Source organism: Pyrus communis, chromosome 5, assembly GCF_041283825.1.
Source record: "Pyrus communis isolate YQ-2024b chromosome 5, ASM4128382v1, whole genome shotgun sequence".
In the NCBI taxonomy this organism is placed as follows: Eukaryota; Viridiplantae; Streptophyta; class Magnoliopsida; order Rosales; family Rosaceae; genus Pyrus; species Pyrus communis.
Window position 1 is genome coordinate 11,470,764 of NC_142569.1, and position 17,266 is coordinate 11,488,029.

Consider the following 17,266-nt stretch of genomic DNA (forward strand, 5'->3'; position numbering starts at 1 on the left):
CTTATAATTTCTAGTAAATATCTAATAAATATCTAGATTGAAAATATTCATCGATCTACAAATTTTTCTCATAGAGGTACCCATTTTTTTGCCACAGATACCAATATAAAGGCTAAAAGATAATACGATATTAAATTCATATGTGGTCGAGATATTTATGAATTTAATCATTAAAATGCATAAGCTACATTCAAGTTAGATCAATTCCCGAAGTTTTGGTCAACAATAAAATTGTTTACCTATGAGTTCACCTATAAAACGTGCAAAGGTGATATACTTTTTAACCACAATTCTATGTATTGTGAATTTTTGTCCACAACTTTTATGACATATAGAGGCTAAAAGATACTACAATATTAAATCCATATATGGTCGAAATATTTATCAGTTTAATCATTAAAATGCATAAACTCAATTACACATCCAAGTTAGATCAATTCTCGAAGTTTTGCTCCACAATAAAAATTGCTTAGTTATGAGTTCGTCTATAAAATGTGAAAGGCGATATACTTTTTAGCCACAGTTCAATGTAATGTGAATTGTTGTCCACAACTTTTGTATCTAACAAATATTCACGGTTAAAAATATTCATTGATTTTCCAAAAGTTATCATGGACGTACCCATTTTTCTACCACAGATAGAAATATAGAGGCTAGAAGATTCTCATTTAATTGAAACATACCAAACTCATTAAACACTCTAACCAGAAGCTCATACCAATTATTAAGCTAGTTAGTGCTCTAGAAATTTAGAGATGTCAAATATGAAGAAAAGGTAGAGGAAGAGGCTTGGATGACTACGGAGGAGTAGATGGGGGTGCAGAATGACAAGCATGGGAAATGGAAGGATTTTTTGAAGAGAGAGAGAAGGGGATTTGCTCCATGGAGATGATTGACTGGTTAACGTTTTATTTTTTTTATTTTTAAGTAGATTGAGTTGGGTGTAAAAAGAAGTCTGATCGAGTTGAGTTTTGATAAGTAAGGGTGGTTTCGAAAATAATGTTGGGTGTAAATAGATAATGATAGATAAATCAAATACAATGTGGATATAAAAAGTAAGCTGGGTGTTGAGATATAAAATATGGGTTCAAATAAAATTTCTCATTCAAAATTCAAGTCATTTTAGCAGAGTTTAAGTCTAGCATCGTGTGGGTTAAGACATGGAAACGTGTCACATGCAAACACAACAAACAAAAAGATAAGAACATCTAGAAGAGTGCAGCAGATGTTCCGACGATTGATTTTCAAATAAAGCAAGCAGCAGCAGCAGCAAGTGAACCGAGTTGATCATGTCTTTACCAAAACATTGCAAAATCAAGTAACAATTAATCAGATTAAATTAACTAGAAATTCAAATGGAAAAATTTGTAAACATTTTCACTCGACAAAATTAGCCAATTGGACGAAATGGACAAATTTGTCAAATGCCCATGGAAATTCAAAATTCAGGAACCACAAACATATGCATATAATAAAAGGTAAACAAAAAACAGAAAAATCTTACGACCAAAAAGACAAAGGAAATTCAGAAAAACTTGCTTTCTGGTAGCTTCTCGGAAGCCGACCCAATGAAGCTTTCGGGGGGCCCGGCAGCGGCAATCCACTGAGCTTATTGGAAGTCAGAGGCAGCAGAAGATTAAAGGCATTACGCGTCCTTTAATGGTCATGTGCGAAATTCCAACAGTAAAGAAAGGATTATAAACTCTGCATGCACCTCCAAAGTTGTTATTAGCTCCGATTTATTTTTGCCTTGGACAAAGGGAAAAAATAACAGATCATCATGCAACTCAAAACCATGACGTTTCATTATATGCTCCTGCTGCTGTCCGCATTGCCACTGATCAAAACGACGTCAATATCTCCAGGAAAACAAGCAGAATCACTCATCAAATGGAAGGACGACTTGTCTTCATCATCATGGCCACCTTCGCTACTCAATTCATGGTCCCTCACCAACCTCAACAGCCTCTGCAACTGGACTGCCATTGTCTGCACCAAAACCAGAACAGTCTCCAAAATAAACCTCTCCGGTATGAAAATATACGGAACACTGGCTCTTTTCGACTTTTCCCTATTTCCAAATCTCACCCACTTCAACCTGAGTGGCAACTATTTCCGAGGGCCTATACCATCTGCCATTGGAAATCTCTCCAGGCTCACAACTTTGGACTTCGGCAACAACGTTCCTTATCGAAGTCATAACCAATTCTCTGGCCCAATTCCGGACGGTATAGGTTTGATTTCTGGTCTTCAATATATTGACCTGAGTGCTAATTTTCTGGAAGGGAAAATTCCACCCTCTTTAGGCAAACTCAAGGAGCTCCAGTTCCTTAATCTTTCGTACAACTCCTTAAACTCTTCTATCCCTTCTGAGCTTGGTCTTTGTTCAAACCTCACCCACTTGTACTTGTATTCCAATAACCTCAACGGGGAACTGCCTCTGTCCTTGTCCAATCTGAAGAGCCTCGTTGAATTGGGTTTAGCTAATAATCTATTTATTGGTCAAATCCTTCCTTCTTTGGTCTCCAATTGGACAGAATTGGTCTCTTTGAACCTTGAAAACAATAGCTTCAGCGGAACAATTTCAGTAGAAATTGGGCTGTTGACACAATTGCAGTATCTAAGCCTTTATTCCAACGAATTCAGCGGAGAGATTCCTCAGAGTCTAGGCAATTTATCTCAGCTTCAGAGACTCTATTTGGACCAGAACCACTTGACAGGAGAGATTCCTCAGAGTCTAGGCAAATTGACTCTGCTTCAGGGACTCTATTTGTCCTATAACCACTTGACAGGAGAGATTCCTCAGAGTCTAGGCAAATTGACTCAGCTTCAGACACTCCATTTGTCCAATAACCACTTGACAAGAGAGATTCCTCAGAGTCTAGACAAATTGACACAATTGCAGAATCTAAGCCTTTATTCCAACGAATTCAACGGAGAGATTCCCCAGAGTCTAGGCAATTTATCTCAGCTTCAGAGACTCTATTTGGACCAGAACCACTTGACAGGAGAGATTCCTCAGAGCCTAGGCAAATTGACTCAGCTTCAAAAACTCTATTTGTCCTATAACCACTTGACAGGAGAGATTCCTCAGAGCCTAGGCAAATTGACTCAGCTTCAAATACTCCATTTGTCCTATAACCACTTGAGAGGAGAGATTCCTCAGAGTCTAGCCAAATTGACGCATCTTTATGAACTCTATTTGTCCGATAACCACTTGAAAGGAGAGATTCCTCAGAGTCTAGGCAATTTATCTCGCCTTCAAGTATTCTATTTGTCCAATAACCACTTGACAGGAGAGATTCCACAGAGTCTAGGCAAATTGACTCAGCTTCAGGGACTCTATTTGTCCGATAACCACTTGACAGGAGAGATTCCTCATAGTCTAGGCAAATTGACTCAGCTTCAACAACTTTATTTGTCTGATAACCACCTGACAGGAGAGATTCCTCAGAGTCTAGGTAATTTATCTCGCCTTGAGAGACTCGATTTGTCCGCTAACAACTTCACAGGAGTGATCCCACGGATTTCAGGTATGTTAGACCTCAAGCTTCTTTCATTGTCTAATAACAATTTGATAGGGGTAATACCAATTTTTCTATTTCTCGCCGCAGGTTTAACAGGTTTGGACTACTTGAATCTCAGCAGCAATTCATTATCGGGTGGAATACCATCAAAATTGCGCATGCTCACAGAATTAGACGTTTTCAATGCCTCACACAATCATCTCTCAGGCGAAATCCAATCAACATTAGCTGACCTGTTGACTCTAAATATAAGTATGTATGACTTTTCATATAACAACTTAACAGGGCCATTCCCAACTTGTGGCATTTTCAATAAAGTGCCAACAAGTGCTTTTTTTGGTAACCATGGCTTGTGGAGTCGTGCTGAGGGATCAACTGAATGTAAGTCCTCCAGTACAAATTCCAAAAGGGCTAAGAAGAATATAGTATCTGTTTTCCTTTATTCCTTTTTGGGTTTCACAGTAGGTGCAATTTCCATTGCTGCTCTCTTTCTTGTGTTTCATAAGAGGTCCACAATCTGGCCTCAAGTAATCAAAACTTCTCAAAACTTTGAGAGTTTTGAAGCAATAATATTGCAAGAGGAAGTAAAATTTACGTTTGCTGAAGTTGTGAAGGCTGTAGATGACTTTCATGAGAAATACTGCATTGGCAAAGGAGGTTTTGGAAAGGTTTACAAGGCAGAGCTCCAATCAGGCCAAGTTGTTGCCGTTAAGAGGCTTAACACAGATGATTCTAATGATGTTCCAGCGATCAATCTTCAAAGTTTTCATAATGAAATCCGAACTTTGATAACTATCCGACATCGAAACGTCATAAGGCTATATGGCTTCTCTACAAGGAAGGGTTGCATATTCTTGCTTTATGAATACTTAGAGAGAGGTAGCCTCGGAAAAGCATTGTATGGGGTAGAAGGGGTTACTGAACTTGGCTGGCCAACAAGGGTAAAAATTGTGCAAGGACTTGCTCGTGCACTTTCTTACCTGCACCATGATTGTTCACCACCAATTGTGCATCGTGATGTAACTGTCAATAATGTATTGCTCGGGCAAGATTTCGAGCCTCGACTCTCAGATTTTGGAATAGCAAGATTGTTGAATATTGATTCATCTAACTGGACCAACATTGTTGGTTCGCTAGGATACATGGCCCCAGGTAATGTAAAATTTTTAATGTTGTGCAACTTTGTACCATCTTTTGTAGAGTTGACATATTTTGTTTTCTTTATATGCAGAGCTTGCATATATTATGCAGGTGACGGGCAAGTGTGATGTTTATAGCTTTGGAGTGGTAGCACTAGAAGTCATGATGGGAAGGCACCCCGGGGATATGCTAGAGTCCCAACTATCAGAATCATCAACGTCAATGAAAGGAAATGCAGACTTGCTTTTGAAAGATGTGTTAGATCAACGACTAGAGCCTCCAGCCAATGAATTGGCAAGGGCAGTGGCGCTTGTAATGAGTATAGCATTGGCTTGTATACGGACGCATCCTGGGTTGCGTCCGACAATGCATTTTGTGTCACAAAATCTATCTGCTCAGAGTCTTCCTTGCCTTCCTGAGCCATTTGGTATGCTTACCATCAACAAGCTATCATCCCTTCAAAACTAGAAGAAAATAGAGAACATGCAGCTCCGACTTCACATTAGAATTCTTGCTATGAGTAGTCTATCAAATAAGGAAAAGTTGTGGAATTTTATTTTTTTTAATTTTTTTCTTAATGTTTACAACAAACTTCATAAACAAGTAATTGATATCTGCACCACCCTGATTACTATAGAGTGTTGCAAATTGTGTTTAGTAATGTGGAATTCATACTTGCATAAATAACCAGTTACACACAAGTGCTCTGTAGAGATACTTTCTTTTTTGGTTTGATTTTCCTATTTGTCGTAATTGATATTGTGATTGTAATTATCTCTCTATCAACGATTTACATAGCTGTAGTTAGGGACCACTAGAAAATATGCCCGCACTTTGCTGCGGGGATTGAACGTATTAGGTAGAACATGCATGAATAATTTTTACACAAAGTAACTGAAATGACGGTACATTATGTAAGAACCAATGAAGTGATAATTTGCTTGCTATACATGGATATGCATGCGATAAGAAACATTCATTTGTAGATCGTATTGTGTCTTCAATATTGTACTCATAGTTTCAAGTAATCAGCCCACTCCATGCGTGAAAAACTCAAAAGGAAAACACAAAAGTAGAAGACAATACTTGTGCATCTGGCAGGAATAGCAAGCTCGTGAAAAAATTGCTAAACCGTCTTACAAATTCAATTGCCAAACGTCATACTGTAACCCAAGACAAAGATAAAGCATATAGTTTGTCTACAAATCAGAACGAAGTGATGCCATAATGTGCGACTGAAAAAAAAAGCCTCTTAATGCCATCTTGCAAGAAATGAATGCAGTTCGAAAACAACCCAAAAACACCCTAGAAATCTTTACCACCCCAATCTTACTAAATAGAAGCATAAATGGACAGGATCCCTTCTTAATTTTGTAACATAAATTCTAACTGATAGTATCAGGCTCCAAAGGTCTTAACTTATCTTTGGCATAAATATGCACACTGCAAGTTTAGTTCGAATGAAACAAATACGCATGTAAAGTAAAAGGCATCAACACTACATGCACTGCTTTAAAAATATTCGAGACTCAAAGATTTTCACACAAACAGAACAACTCACCTACACAATAACCGTAGTTGTGGTATCTGAATTAAGCATGCGTACACTTTGCAAGGCTTTCTTCAATATCATCTCATATTCCCTTTTCATCTTTCCTATATGATACAATAAACCGTTCACATTCAGACGTAAATAAGAGAATCTGCCACACTGTACTATTACAGTTGCTTGTCCTGAACAAAAATGTAAGTGCAGCTACTCTTAATTGAGAATTTCATTAAATAAACAATAATAAAATTAAATCTAATCTATGAAAAAAAAAAAAAAAAAAGCGATCATTTGAAGGCACCATAAAAGCAACTCCATCGGACACAAAATTGCCTAGCACCCTGTCCAAAAATCAGCCCAGCACCCTATCAATCTGCTTCAGCCCGCAAAACAGCCTGGCACCCAGCCCAAGCCAGGCAACAGACCAGCCCATTTCGGATAGACCCAGAGGTCGACCTATTTGGTTGGCGCATGCAGCACACTCGCGACTGGGTGTGAGTAGGAGACAAGGGTGTAGGCGGCGGGGCCCGCTTATCAGCCCACTTGTGTTCACCCGGATTAGAGCTACGTGGCCCTCCTCGGTGCCATTGGATTTCCAACGGCTAGTTTTTGTAGACCGTTGGATTTCGAACGGTAAAAAAAAAAATTTAAATTTGACTTTTAAAATGGACCGTCCGATCACAAATCAACGGTCCACATTTTTTTCACCAAAAATAAAAATAAATTAAATTAAAAAAGGCCCAACGGTCAGAATTATGACTGTTGGCCACGTGGTAGCACCTTGGCTCTTGGATTTGAATATTTTTCAAATCCAATAGTCCAGATTAATTAACTATATTAAAATTTATGAAAAAATACAGAAATTTTTTGAAAAAGTTAATTTTTTTTTTTCTATAAATACCTAACTCTCATCTTCCACCTTACACACATTTCAATATTTTCTCACTTTCTACCAAAGCTTTCATATACTGTTTGTGTGAAAAAAAATACCAAAAAGCTCATCCTTAATTTTTTTTTTTTTTTTGTCCATATAAACCATACATCCCTACATCCATCTTCATCGTTTTCAAATCTTGAGTTTTTTTTTTACAATGTCTTCTTCAAAGAGAGTGCATAAACAATTTGTGGAGCAACAGAAAAGATTGTTGGCACAACAAGAAGAATTGATCAATGTCGAGGAAGGTGGAGGTGGAGATGAGGCTTTCGCAATGGAGGAGGACTCAGATGATGACCATAGAAGGCAGATGGCCTCACATTCTTGCCGTGTCATGGAAGCTGTGGGTCAGATAGCCCAACCCAGACGTGCCGTAAACTTCGATATAAAAAGGGAAAGACGAGGTAAAGATCTCTTGGAAGATTATTGTATTCCCAATAGTGTATTCCCTGATCATGTTTTTAGACGTCGTTTTAGAATGCAACGAAGTTTGTTCAACAAAATCATGAGTGCTATTTGCAACCATGATCTATATTTTGTGCAAAAAAAGGATGCTTTTCGTGTTCTAGGTCTTCTTCCAGAGCAAAAAATTACGGCGGCCTTGTAAATGCTTGCATATGGAGCATCTGCAGATCAAGTGAATGAGATCGCGAGGATGGGAAAAACAACTGTTCTGGAGTCTCTGATGCGGTTTTGCTCTGCAATTGAAGCCCTGTACACCAATGAGTACCTCCGGACACCCACGCCAAGGGACATGCGAAGCCTTCTGAGGAAGGGTGAGATTCAAGGTTTCCCTAGCATGATTGGAAGCATCAACTGCATGCACTGGACTTGGAAAAACTGTCCAAGTGCGTGGCAAGGAGCTTATGGCGACAGAAAAGGAGTCAAAAGTATCATTTTGGAAGCGGTGGCTTTATTTGATACATGGATTTGGCATGCTTTTTTTGGTGTTCCAGGAGCTCAGAATGACTTAAATGTCTTTGCTCAATCTCTAGTGTTCGACGATCTACTGCAAGGAAAATCGCCCAGATGCACATATTGGGTTAATGGCACTAAATACGACGGAGCATACTACCTTGCAGACGACATTTACCCAAGGTGGTCTACGTTTGTCAAAACAGTGCCACATCCACAGACTAAAAAAGAAAAACACTTCGCAAAATGTCAGGTCTGCTGCTAGAATGTTTGATGTCGAGGCTCTTCGATCCATCATGATGACGTGTATTATTTCTCCACAACATGATTGTAGAAGATAAGTATGATTATGATGCCGTCGATGAATATGAGCCAGATCCGATGAACAACTCAAGAACACGTATCTACTGTGCTCATGACCGGACCGAAGATCCCGTGCAACATGAGCCGTTAGAACGAGATGGACGTTACAATGAATTGATCGTTCAGCAGTACACTGATGTGCAAGAGTCATACTGGCACGTAACCCACCAGAATGACTTGATTGAGCACCAGTGGGGATTGCAAGAAGGTGAAGATAATTAAAATAAGCTTGTGGTTGAATAAAGTGTATTTGATGAGTTGATGTAATTTTATTTTAGTGTGTTTTTTTTTTTTTAAGTTTATTTGATGAGTATGTAATTTTTTTTTAGTTTGTTTTTTTTTAAGTTTATTTGAAATTTTATCCGAAATTGGTTAAAAATCTTATCCGAAAATAAAACTATTTTTTATTTATTTATTCTTTTAAAAAATATAAAAAATATTTTAAATGGGCTGAGTGCCAGCGCATTTTTTTAGGGATGGAGATGCTTTGGCCTATTACTGTTCACTTGAGTGGATAAATGCGCTGGGTGCTGGCGCAAAATCTTTAGGGGTGGAACTACTCTAATGCCTTCACCATCGTACACTTGCAGCATGTAATTGATGCATCTGTTGTTCAATGAAATTATTTGCTTCGCTAAAAAAGTTAAAATACAATAAATACAATGATATCCAATTTATGAGAAATCATGCGGAAGCAAATGTAAATGATAATGGAATCATGAATGCAAATGAGAAACAAAAGAAACTCTATTATAGCGTGCAAAGATACTCGCATTGTATTTTTTCTTATTGCATCATTCATTTCGCAACACATTTAAAAAACTTTGTTTGAAAAAGCTTTGCTATGATGATCAGGTTTTGCAAAAAATAGTACGAAAAAAATAAAGAAACAATTACTGAAAAGACAAAATAATAGCCTAGTAATGGCAAAATACACTCCTCAACAATGCACACGAACTTGTGAGTTGAAATTTTGAAACATTCGACAACAAAAAGAAAGAAGCAAAATTAGAAGAAAAGAAAGAGATGCTCACTCAAAAAGAAAGAAGAAACAATACCAGGCTTCTTCTCTTCGGTGTCCAAAATTCCATCGTTGACTCCTTCAACCTTAAACGTATTTAAAATACAAAATGGGAAGAAAAAAAAACCAGTAGAATGTTGTGCCTTGGCTGATTATCTTCACCAACATACAAACCCACAGTTGAATAGTTTAAAATACAAGAAATAAAGACACCGAGAAATTTACGAGGTTCGGCAAAAACCTGCCTACGTCCTCAGAGAGATATTGCTCTTCACTATGAGAAAAACAGTACAAGTTACACATGAGTTAAATCGACATAACCCAATCCCATATCCCTTGTACACCCACTCACAGAATTTTCCCAAGAGCCTCACTCTACCCCAAGAGTTCTTTCACAAGAGACCTTTCACTCTAGCTCTCTTGATTTCTCTCTACAACTCTCTCTTCCTCTCTGCCACAAAGAGCTCTCTCGTCTCTCCCTTCTTCACACCGAAAATGAGCTCTCTTTATTCTGCTCTCTCAACTCTCCTTTCTTTCGGCCGCACACATCAACACAAGGCCACTCACCTTTTCTTCCCCAACATCATAATTGCTACCATAATCATAAAAGCCACATTCAACGGAGCCGAATAAAAAACAACCACCTTTATTTTTTTTTCTTACAACCATCATCATTTTGTCTCTACTCATAATGATGTCCACCAAACTTTCTTTGTTTATTTTATGCACCGAAAAGCTTTGGCAAATTGCACATTATTTGGCCACTAAATCCAACAGTAGAAATCATCCCATAGAATTAAAGCATCCAAGTAAAATTTGACGACGGACACAAAAAGAAATGAAGGCAGTTTAATCTAACTTAATCAGTGACTTACTGAATAATACTGGAATCTGTCCCATGCAAGTGTTCGACTTCAACCCCCATCCTCGTTGCCCTTGTAATATGTAGACATAAATAAAAAAGAAATCGACCTTAAGTTATCAATCAAATCATTTGCTTGGCTAAAAAGGTTTAAATACAATAAATATATTCACATCCAATTTATGAGATTTCACGCAAAAGCAAATGTAAATGATTACAGAATCATGAATGCAAATAAGAAACACAAACTTGCCAAAAGGAAGACCTATTATAGTGTGTCAAGATACTCGCAGCATATAGTGTCAAGATAACTGCAACAAAATTTCCATCCAATGACTTAACACTCAGATCAAAGTCAAATAAAAGTTGTCGCTTCATAATTTCCAATTTCAGTTCCTTACCAGCCTCAGTGAGCATTTCACCAATTTCAATCTCTTCCTAGAACTTTTATACTTATCTCTGTGGTAGAATTGAGAAAGAAAAAAAAAGGGTAAAGTACAAAAAACTAACTTAACTATTGGTGTCACGACACTTTCATCATACCTCATCTTTTAAAATTGACAATGTCATACCTCATCTTTAGAAATTGTGTCAATGTTATACCTTCCGTTAGTTTGGTCGTTTATTTCTCAGTTAAATGCTGACGTGGCTTGATCCAGAACCCATTTTTTATTAAAAAATTAATAAAATATTATTAAAAACAAAAAAAATCATTTAATATTATTTAAATATTAAAATAAAAAAAAAAGTACATAAAAAAACAAAAAATAAACCTCTCCTTTCGTCCCTCCCTCCTCTCTCTCTTCCCCATCTTCCTGCAACCCAAAAAGAAGAAGAAGGAGGAAGAAGAAGAGGAAGAAGAAGAAGAAGAGAAAAAAAAATATGCCAAACCAAACCTAGTTCGTCCCCCCTCCCCCCACCACAAACCCAACCCCCTGCAACCCAGAAAGAAGGAGGAGGAAGAAGATAAAAAAAAAAAAAAAAAAAACCAACCCTAACCCAACCCAGAAAAAAGAAGAAGGAGGAAGAAGAAGAGGAAGAAGAAGAAGAAGAAGAGACAAAAAAAAATGCCAAACCAATCCTAGTTCGTCCCCCCTCCCCCCACCACAAACCCAACCCCCTGCAACCTAGAAAGAAGGAGGAGGAAGAAGAAGAAAAAGAAAAAAAAAGAAACCAACCCCAACCTAACCCGAAAGAAGAAGAAGAAGAAGAAGAAGAAGAAGAAGAAAGAAGAAGAAGAAGAAGCAACAAGAAGAAGAAGAAGAAAGAAGAAGAGGAAGAAGGAGAAGAAGGGGAAAAAAAAAAGAAAAGGAGAAACTCTCGTCCTTCCCCCCCCCCCCCCCCCCAACCCACCCTGCAAAAGAAAAACAAGAAGAAGAAGAGAGAAGGAAGAAGAAAAAAAAAAAAAAAAACCAACCTCAACCCGACCCGAAGGAGGAAGAAGAAGGAAGGAAAAAAAAAAAAAAAAGGGAAACTCTCGTCCTCCCCGCCACCCCCTATACCCACCCACCCTGCAAAAGAAAAACAAGAAAAAGAAGAGAGAAGGAAGAAGAAAAAAAAAAAACCCAGTTCGTCCGTCCCCCCCACACCCACTCGTTTCCCTCCACACCCATTCCCCCTATTTTCTCGGCGCCCAGGTTCTCAACCTTCGAAATCGGCTTGGCGAAGATTTCTCAATTCCACCTCAACGGGATCTGGGTTTTTTTTTTTTTTTTTGGGTTGCAGGTAATGGGTGTGAGGTTGGGTGCAGAGGGTGGGTGCAAAGGTGGGGAGGTTGGGTGTAGATAGTGGGTGCGGGGAGAAGAGGGGGTGGGGAGCGGGGAAAACAAATTGGTTTTTTTTTTTTTCTCTTCTTTTTTTTTTTTTTTTTTCTGGGTTGCAGTTGCAGAAAGAAGGAAGAAAATGAAGATGGGGAGAGGGAGAGGGGGGGAAGGGGACGAACTGATGTTGTGATGTTGGTTTTTTTTTTTTTTTTTTTTTTTTTTGAATAACTTTTCTTTATTATTTTAATATTTAAAACATATTAAATGATTTTTTTAGTTTTTAATAATTTTTTAATAAAAAATGGGTTCCGGATCAAGACATATCAGCATTATTAAGCAATTAAAATGCATGAAATAAACATGTTGGAATAATGGTAGGCTAGTCAATTTTCTTGTTCAAAGTTAGGCAAGTTAGGTTAGTCAAGCAAGATAGGTAAGTTAGGCAAAATTAGGCTTATGTTCTTTTTCTTCCCTACATATATGTTTCATCTTGTAATTGTTTCATTAAGCAAATATACAAAACCATCTTCAACACTTCTCTCTTATGGCTTAAACCTTAGAACCCACGAAACCCTAGCAGGTTCATATTTTATCATGGTATCAGAGCATCGTTTCTGGTGACTCTGAATACCCCACCTATCTTCAACGCTTCCGCACCACAACCAACAACATCGTCATCATGAGTGATTCAGGAACCAACACAAAACCATTAGAGATGGCTACTGATCTCTCGAACCCGTTTTTATTACACCCCTCTGATCAACCTGGGAACATCTTGGTCTCCAAAACCCTTCAAGGAGACAACTACAACACATGGAGCCGTGCTATGCGCATCAGTCTAAGTGCTAAGAACAAGCTAGGTTTGGTCGATGGAACCATTGACCCACCTGCTGAAACAGATAAACAATTTGCATTGTGGCAACGATGCAATGACATGGTCCTCGCATGGATCCTGAATTCTGTACATGAAGACATTGCAAGCAGCGTTTCCTACTACACTTCAGCAGCAGATGTGTGGGCTGACTTACGTGATCGTTTCTCTCAAGGGAACGATTCACGTGTTTACCAAATTAAGAGAGAAATTGTTGAGCACAGACAGGAGCAACAATCGATCTCAGTCTACTACACCAAACTAAAGGCATTGTGGGATGAATTGACGTCCTATCATGAGCCCTCAACATGCACTTGTGGGGGTTTGAAGAAGATCAATGAGCGTGATGAAAATGAAAGAGTGATGCAGTTTCTCATGGGATTAAACGAGTCCTATGCTGCAGTACGTGGGCAAATCTTGTTGATGCAGCTGCAGCCACTTCCCGACACTCGGAAGGCATACTCTCTTGTTTTACAACAAGAGAAACAAGTGGAGGTATCTCTCACTCGTCATAACAACAGTTTGCATGCGATGCATTTGACAAGCCATAGGGAATCTGCTGCACAACGAGGTAACTCCTCTATTAAATGCTCATATTGTGATAAAAAATATCATACCGTAGATCGGTGTTTCTATCTCAATGGCTTTCCACCGGGGCACAAATACCATGGCAAAAAGATGATTCCTCCTAACAAGAAGAAACCTGCGGCTAATCAAACAAAGACTGGCAGTGAAGTCGCCACAGTCACGGATCAGCACCATCATGAAACCAACGGTGACAGCCCCAAGTTCACTCCTGAAGAGTACAACCAGATCATGGCCATGCTCAAGAAAAACAACTTGGATGGTAATCCTCACCGTTTTGCAAACGCCACAGGTACTCTTACACCTCTGTCTAAAATGTCAGGAGCCTTACCACAGAAAAACCTATATTGGATCATTGATAGTGGAGCAACGGATCATATATCTCCTTCACCTCACTTGCTTCACAAGAAATCTATGTGTGATTATGTACAAATGCCGAATGGGGGAAAAGCCATTATAGAATCTGTTGGTTCCGTCCAAGCAACTCCTCTTCTTAAACTTGATGATGTGTTACATGTTCCAAATTTTCAAGTTTATTTGTTATCCGTTAGCAAACTCACTGAGTCTCTACAATGCATAGTGATTTTCTTTCCTACCTTTTGTGTGATACAGGACATGGCTACGAGGAGGACGATTGGCCTGGGCAAGCGATATAATGGGCTCTATTACTTGTCGTCAACACAAAATCCTCATTTAGCTCACAATGTCAACCGTCATTCAAACCTTTGGCACCGACGGTTAGGACATCCCTCCACTGGTCCCTTACAACTTTTGACCAAGCAAGTTCCAACTATTATGTTTGATTCTAGCCATTTGTGTGAAATTTGTCCCCTTGCTAAACAAACTCGTTTGTCTTTTCCGTCAAGCTTTATTTCATCTCAAGCACCTTTTGATTTAATACATTGTGATATTTGGGGACCCCATCGAGTCAATTCTCATTCGGGGGCTAGATATTTTTTGACTATTGTTGATGATTATTCACGATTTACTTGGATCCATCTTATGCGTTTAAAATCTGAAACACAAGGGTTGTTACGTTCTTTTATTGCTTGGGCTCAAACACAATTCAATCGCATGATCAAGACGATTAGGGCAAATAATGGGGCTGAATTCATTTCTTTACGTTCTTTTTTTGATAGCAAGGGTATTGTGTTTCACACTTCTTGTCCTTCTACTCCCCAACAAAATGGGGTCGTTGAAAGAAAACATCGCCATCTTTTAAATGTTGGGCGAGCACTTCGTTTTCAAGCCAATTTACCTTTAATTTTTTGGGGGGAAAGTGTTCAAACGGCATGTTATTTAATCAATCGCTTACCAACACCACTCCTCCATCACAAAACCCCATTTGAGCTTTTACATTGTACACCTCCAGATTTTCATCACTTGCGTGTGTTTGGTTGCTTATGCTATGCCACAAATCTCACTCCCACACACAAGTTTGATCAACGTGCTCGGAAATGCATATTTGTTGGATATCCTCTTGGTCAAAAGGGGTATCGTGTTTATGATCTCACTACCCACAAATTCTCCACCTCCCGTGATGTGATCTTTCATGAGGACACCTTTCCCTTTCCTTCCCAACCCCTAGATCACCAACCTGACAGTGTTGTTCTCCCCCTTCCCCTTGATACTACCATCGACTCACCTGCCCCTACCACCACTACCATCCCCCTTCCATCCCACGACACACCACATGACCCACCGCACGACCCACCACAAGTCACACCCTCTATCCATGCCACCAACCCTTCCTCAGACCCTCTCATCACCGAGCCTGCTCCCTCCCCTCTTCCCCTTGCCATTCGCCACTCCAACCGTCCTCCAAAACCCTCCGTACGACTTCAGGGCTATCATTTATATCATGTACACTCTCTTGCTCCCAGTGTCACCTCCTCTTCCATGTCAGGTACACGTTATCCTTTATCTCACTATGTTTCTTATGCTCATCTTTCTTCTTCACACCGTTCTTTTGCTTGTGCTATTTCCAACATTGTTGAACCCACTACCTTTGAGCAAGCTAATAGTGATCCTGCATGGCAAGCCGCCATGCAAGCTGAACTCCTAGCCTTGGAACAAAATCAGACTTGGACTCTCACTCGTCTCCCTCCCGGGCATCGAGCTATTGGTTGCAAATGGGTTTACAAGGTCAAGTATCATTCAGATGGGTCTGTCGAGCATTATAAAGCTCGCCTTGTTGCCAAGGGTTTTACACAACGTGAAGGTATCGATTACAAAGAGACTTTCGCCCCAGTTGCCAAACTTATTACCGTCCGATGTCTTTTGGCCGTAACTTCTGTTCGTCATTGGTCTCTCCACCAAATGGATGTTCAAAATGCCTTCCTCCATGGAGATCTTGAGGAAGAAGTCTATATGCAATTGCCTCCTGGTCTTCGTCGTCAGGGGGAGCACAATGTATGCCGACTCAACAAGTCACTTTATGGGCTTAAACAAGCCTCTCGAAGCTGGTTTCACAAATTTTCCACTGCTATACACCAAGCTGGGTATCAACAATCCAAGGCCGATTATTCCTTGTTCACCAAGGTACGTGATCACTCATTCACAGCTATACTAATCTACGTCGATGACATGATCATCACAGGCAATGATGAAGAGGCCATTCGTGATCTCAAACAGTTTCTTCACACTCAGTTTCGAATCAAGGATCTGAGACCATTAAAATACTTTCTCGGCGTAGAGGTGGCTAGGTCTTCTCAAGGTATTTCTATCTCACAACGGAAATACACGCTTGACATTCTTGATGAAGCCGGCTTACTGGGTGCCAAACCTGCAAAATTTCCCATGGAAGAAAATTTGAAGTTATCTCCAACGGAAGGGCAAGTTCTTCATGATGCCTCGAAGTATAGGAGACTTGTTGGTAAACTTATTTACCTTACTATCACTAGACCGGAAATTTCATATGCAGTTCATGTACTCAGCCAATACATGCAACAACCAAGAAAACCACATTTAGATGCAGTCCATCGTCTCTTGCGATACTTGAAAGGGGCACCTGGACAAAGACTTCTATTTCCTTCAAAGGGGGACCTAATCTTGGCTGGATATTGTGATGCCGATTGGGCTCGATGTTCAATTACAAGGAGATCTGTCACGGGTTATTGCATATTCCTTGGAGGAGCATTGGTATCTTGGAAGACTAAGAAACAAACCACCGTTTCTCGATCTTCAGCAGAAGCAGAGTATCGTGCCATGGCCTCTGCGACGTGTGAGCTTACATGGATGAAATACTTGTTGGCTGACTTACGAGTTGATCATCATGTGCCAGCAAAACTGCATTGTGACAATCAATTGCCATGTTGTTCGTGAACGTATTCAATCAGGGGTTATCACGACAGCCTACGTTCGTACTGGAGCACAGTTGGCTGATATATTTACCAAGCCGCTTGGACAAGGGATGTTTCACTCATTACTTGGCAAGATGGGTGTGATTGACATTCACATTCCACCTTGAGGGGGAGTATTAAGCAATTAAAATGCATGAAATAAACATGTTGGAATAATGGTAGGCTAGTCAATTTTCTTGTTCAAAGTTAGGCAAGTTAGGTTAGTCAAGCAAGATAGGTAAGTTAGGCAAAATTAGGCTTATGTTCTTTTTCTTCCCTATATATATGTTTCATCTTGTAATTGTTTCATTAAGCAAATATACAAAACCATCTTCAACACTTCTCTCTTATGGCTTAAACCTTAGAACCCACGAAACCCTAGCAGGTTCATATTT

At 39.4% G+C, this 17,266-nt stretch overlaps 3 protein-coding genes across 4 annotated transcripts in view; 2 read left to right on the plus strand and 1 right to left on the minus strand.

Moving 5' to 3' along the window:
• LOC137741093 (uncharacterized) overlaps positions 1–17,266 on the minus strand; it is a 78,891-nt gene that overhangs the window by 53,749 nt on the left and 7,876 nt on the right. The gene's annotated exons all lie outside the window — the stretch shown is intronic.
• Positions 1,551–5,378, plus strand: LOC137724578 (uncharacterized). 2 transcript variants are annotated; one of them, XM_088694326.1, is made up of 4 exons: positions 1,554–3,533; positions 3,615–3,779; positions 4,134–4,679; positions 4,759–5,378. In XM_088694326.1, the coding sequence occupies exons 1-4, from the start codon at positions 1,781–1,783 to the stop codon at positions 5,133–5,135; spliced, it is 2,841 nt and encodes a 946-aa protein (XP_088550452.1). In that variant the 5' UTR covers positions 1,554–1,780; the 3' UTR covers positions 5,136–5,378. The 2 variants fall into 2 exon arrangements, with proteins under 2 accessions (XP_088550451.1, XP_088550452.1); XM_088694325.1 differs by having other exon boundaries at positions 1,551–3,533; positions 3,615–4,679.
• On the plus strand, positions 12,994–14,276 carry LOC148696757 (uncharacterized). Its single transcript, XM_088694337.1, has 2 exons — positions 12,994–13,822; positions 14,143–14,276. Exons 1-2 carry the CDS (start codon positions 13,009–13,011, stop codon positions 14,184–14,186), a joined length of 858 nt encoding a protein of 285 aa, XP_088550463.1. The 5' UTR covers positions 12,994–13,008; the 3' UTR covers positions 14,187–14,276.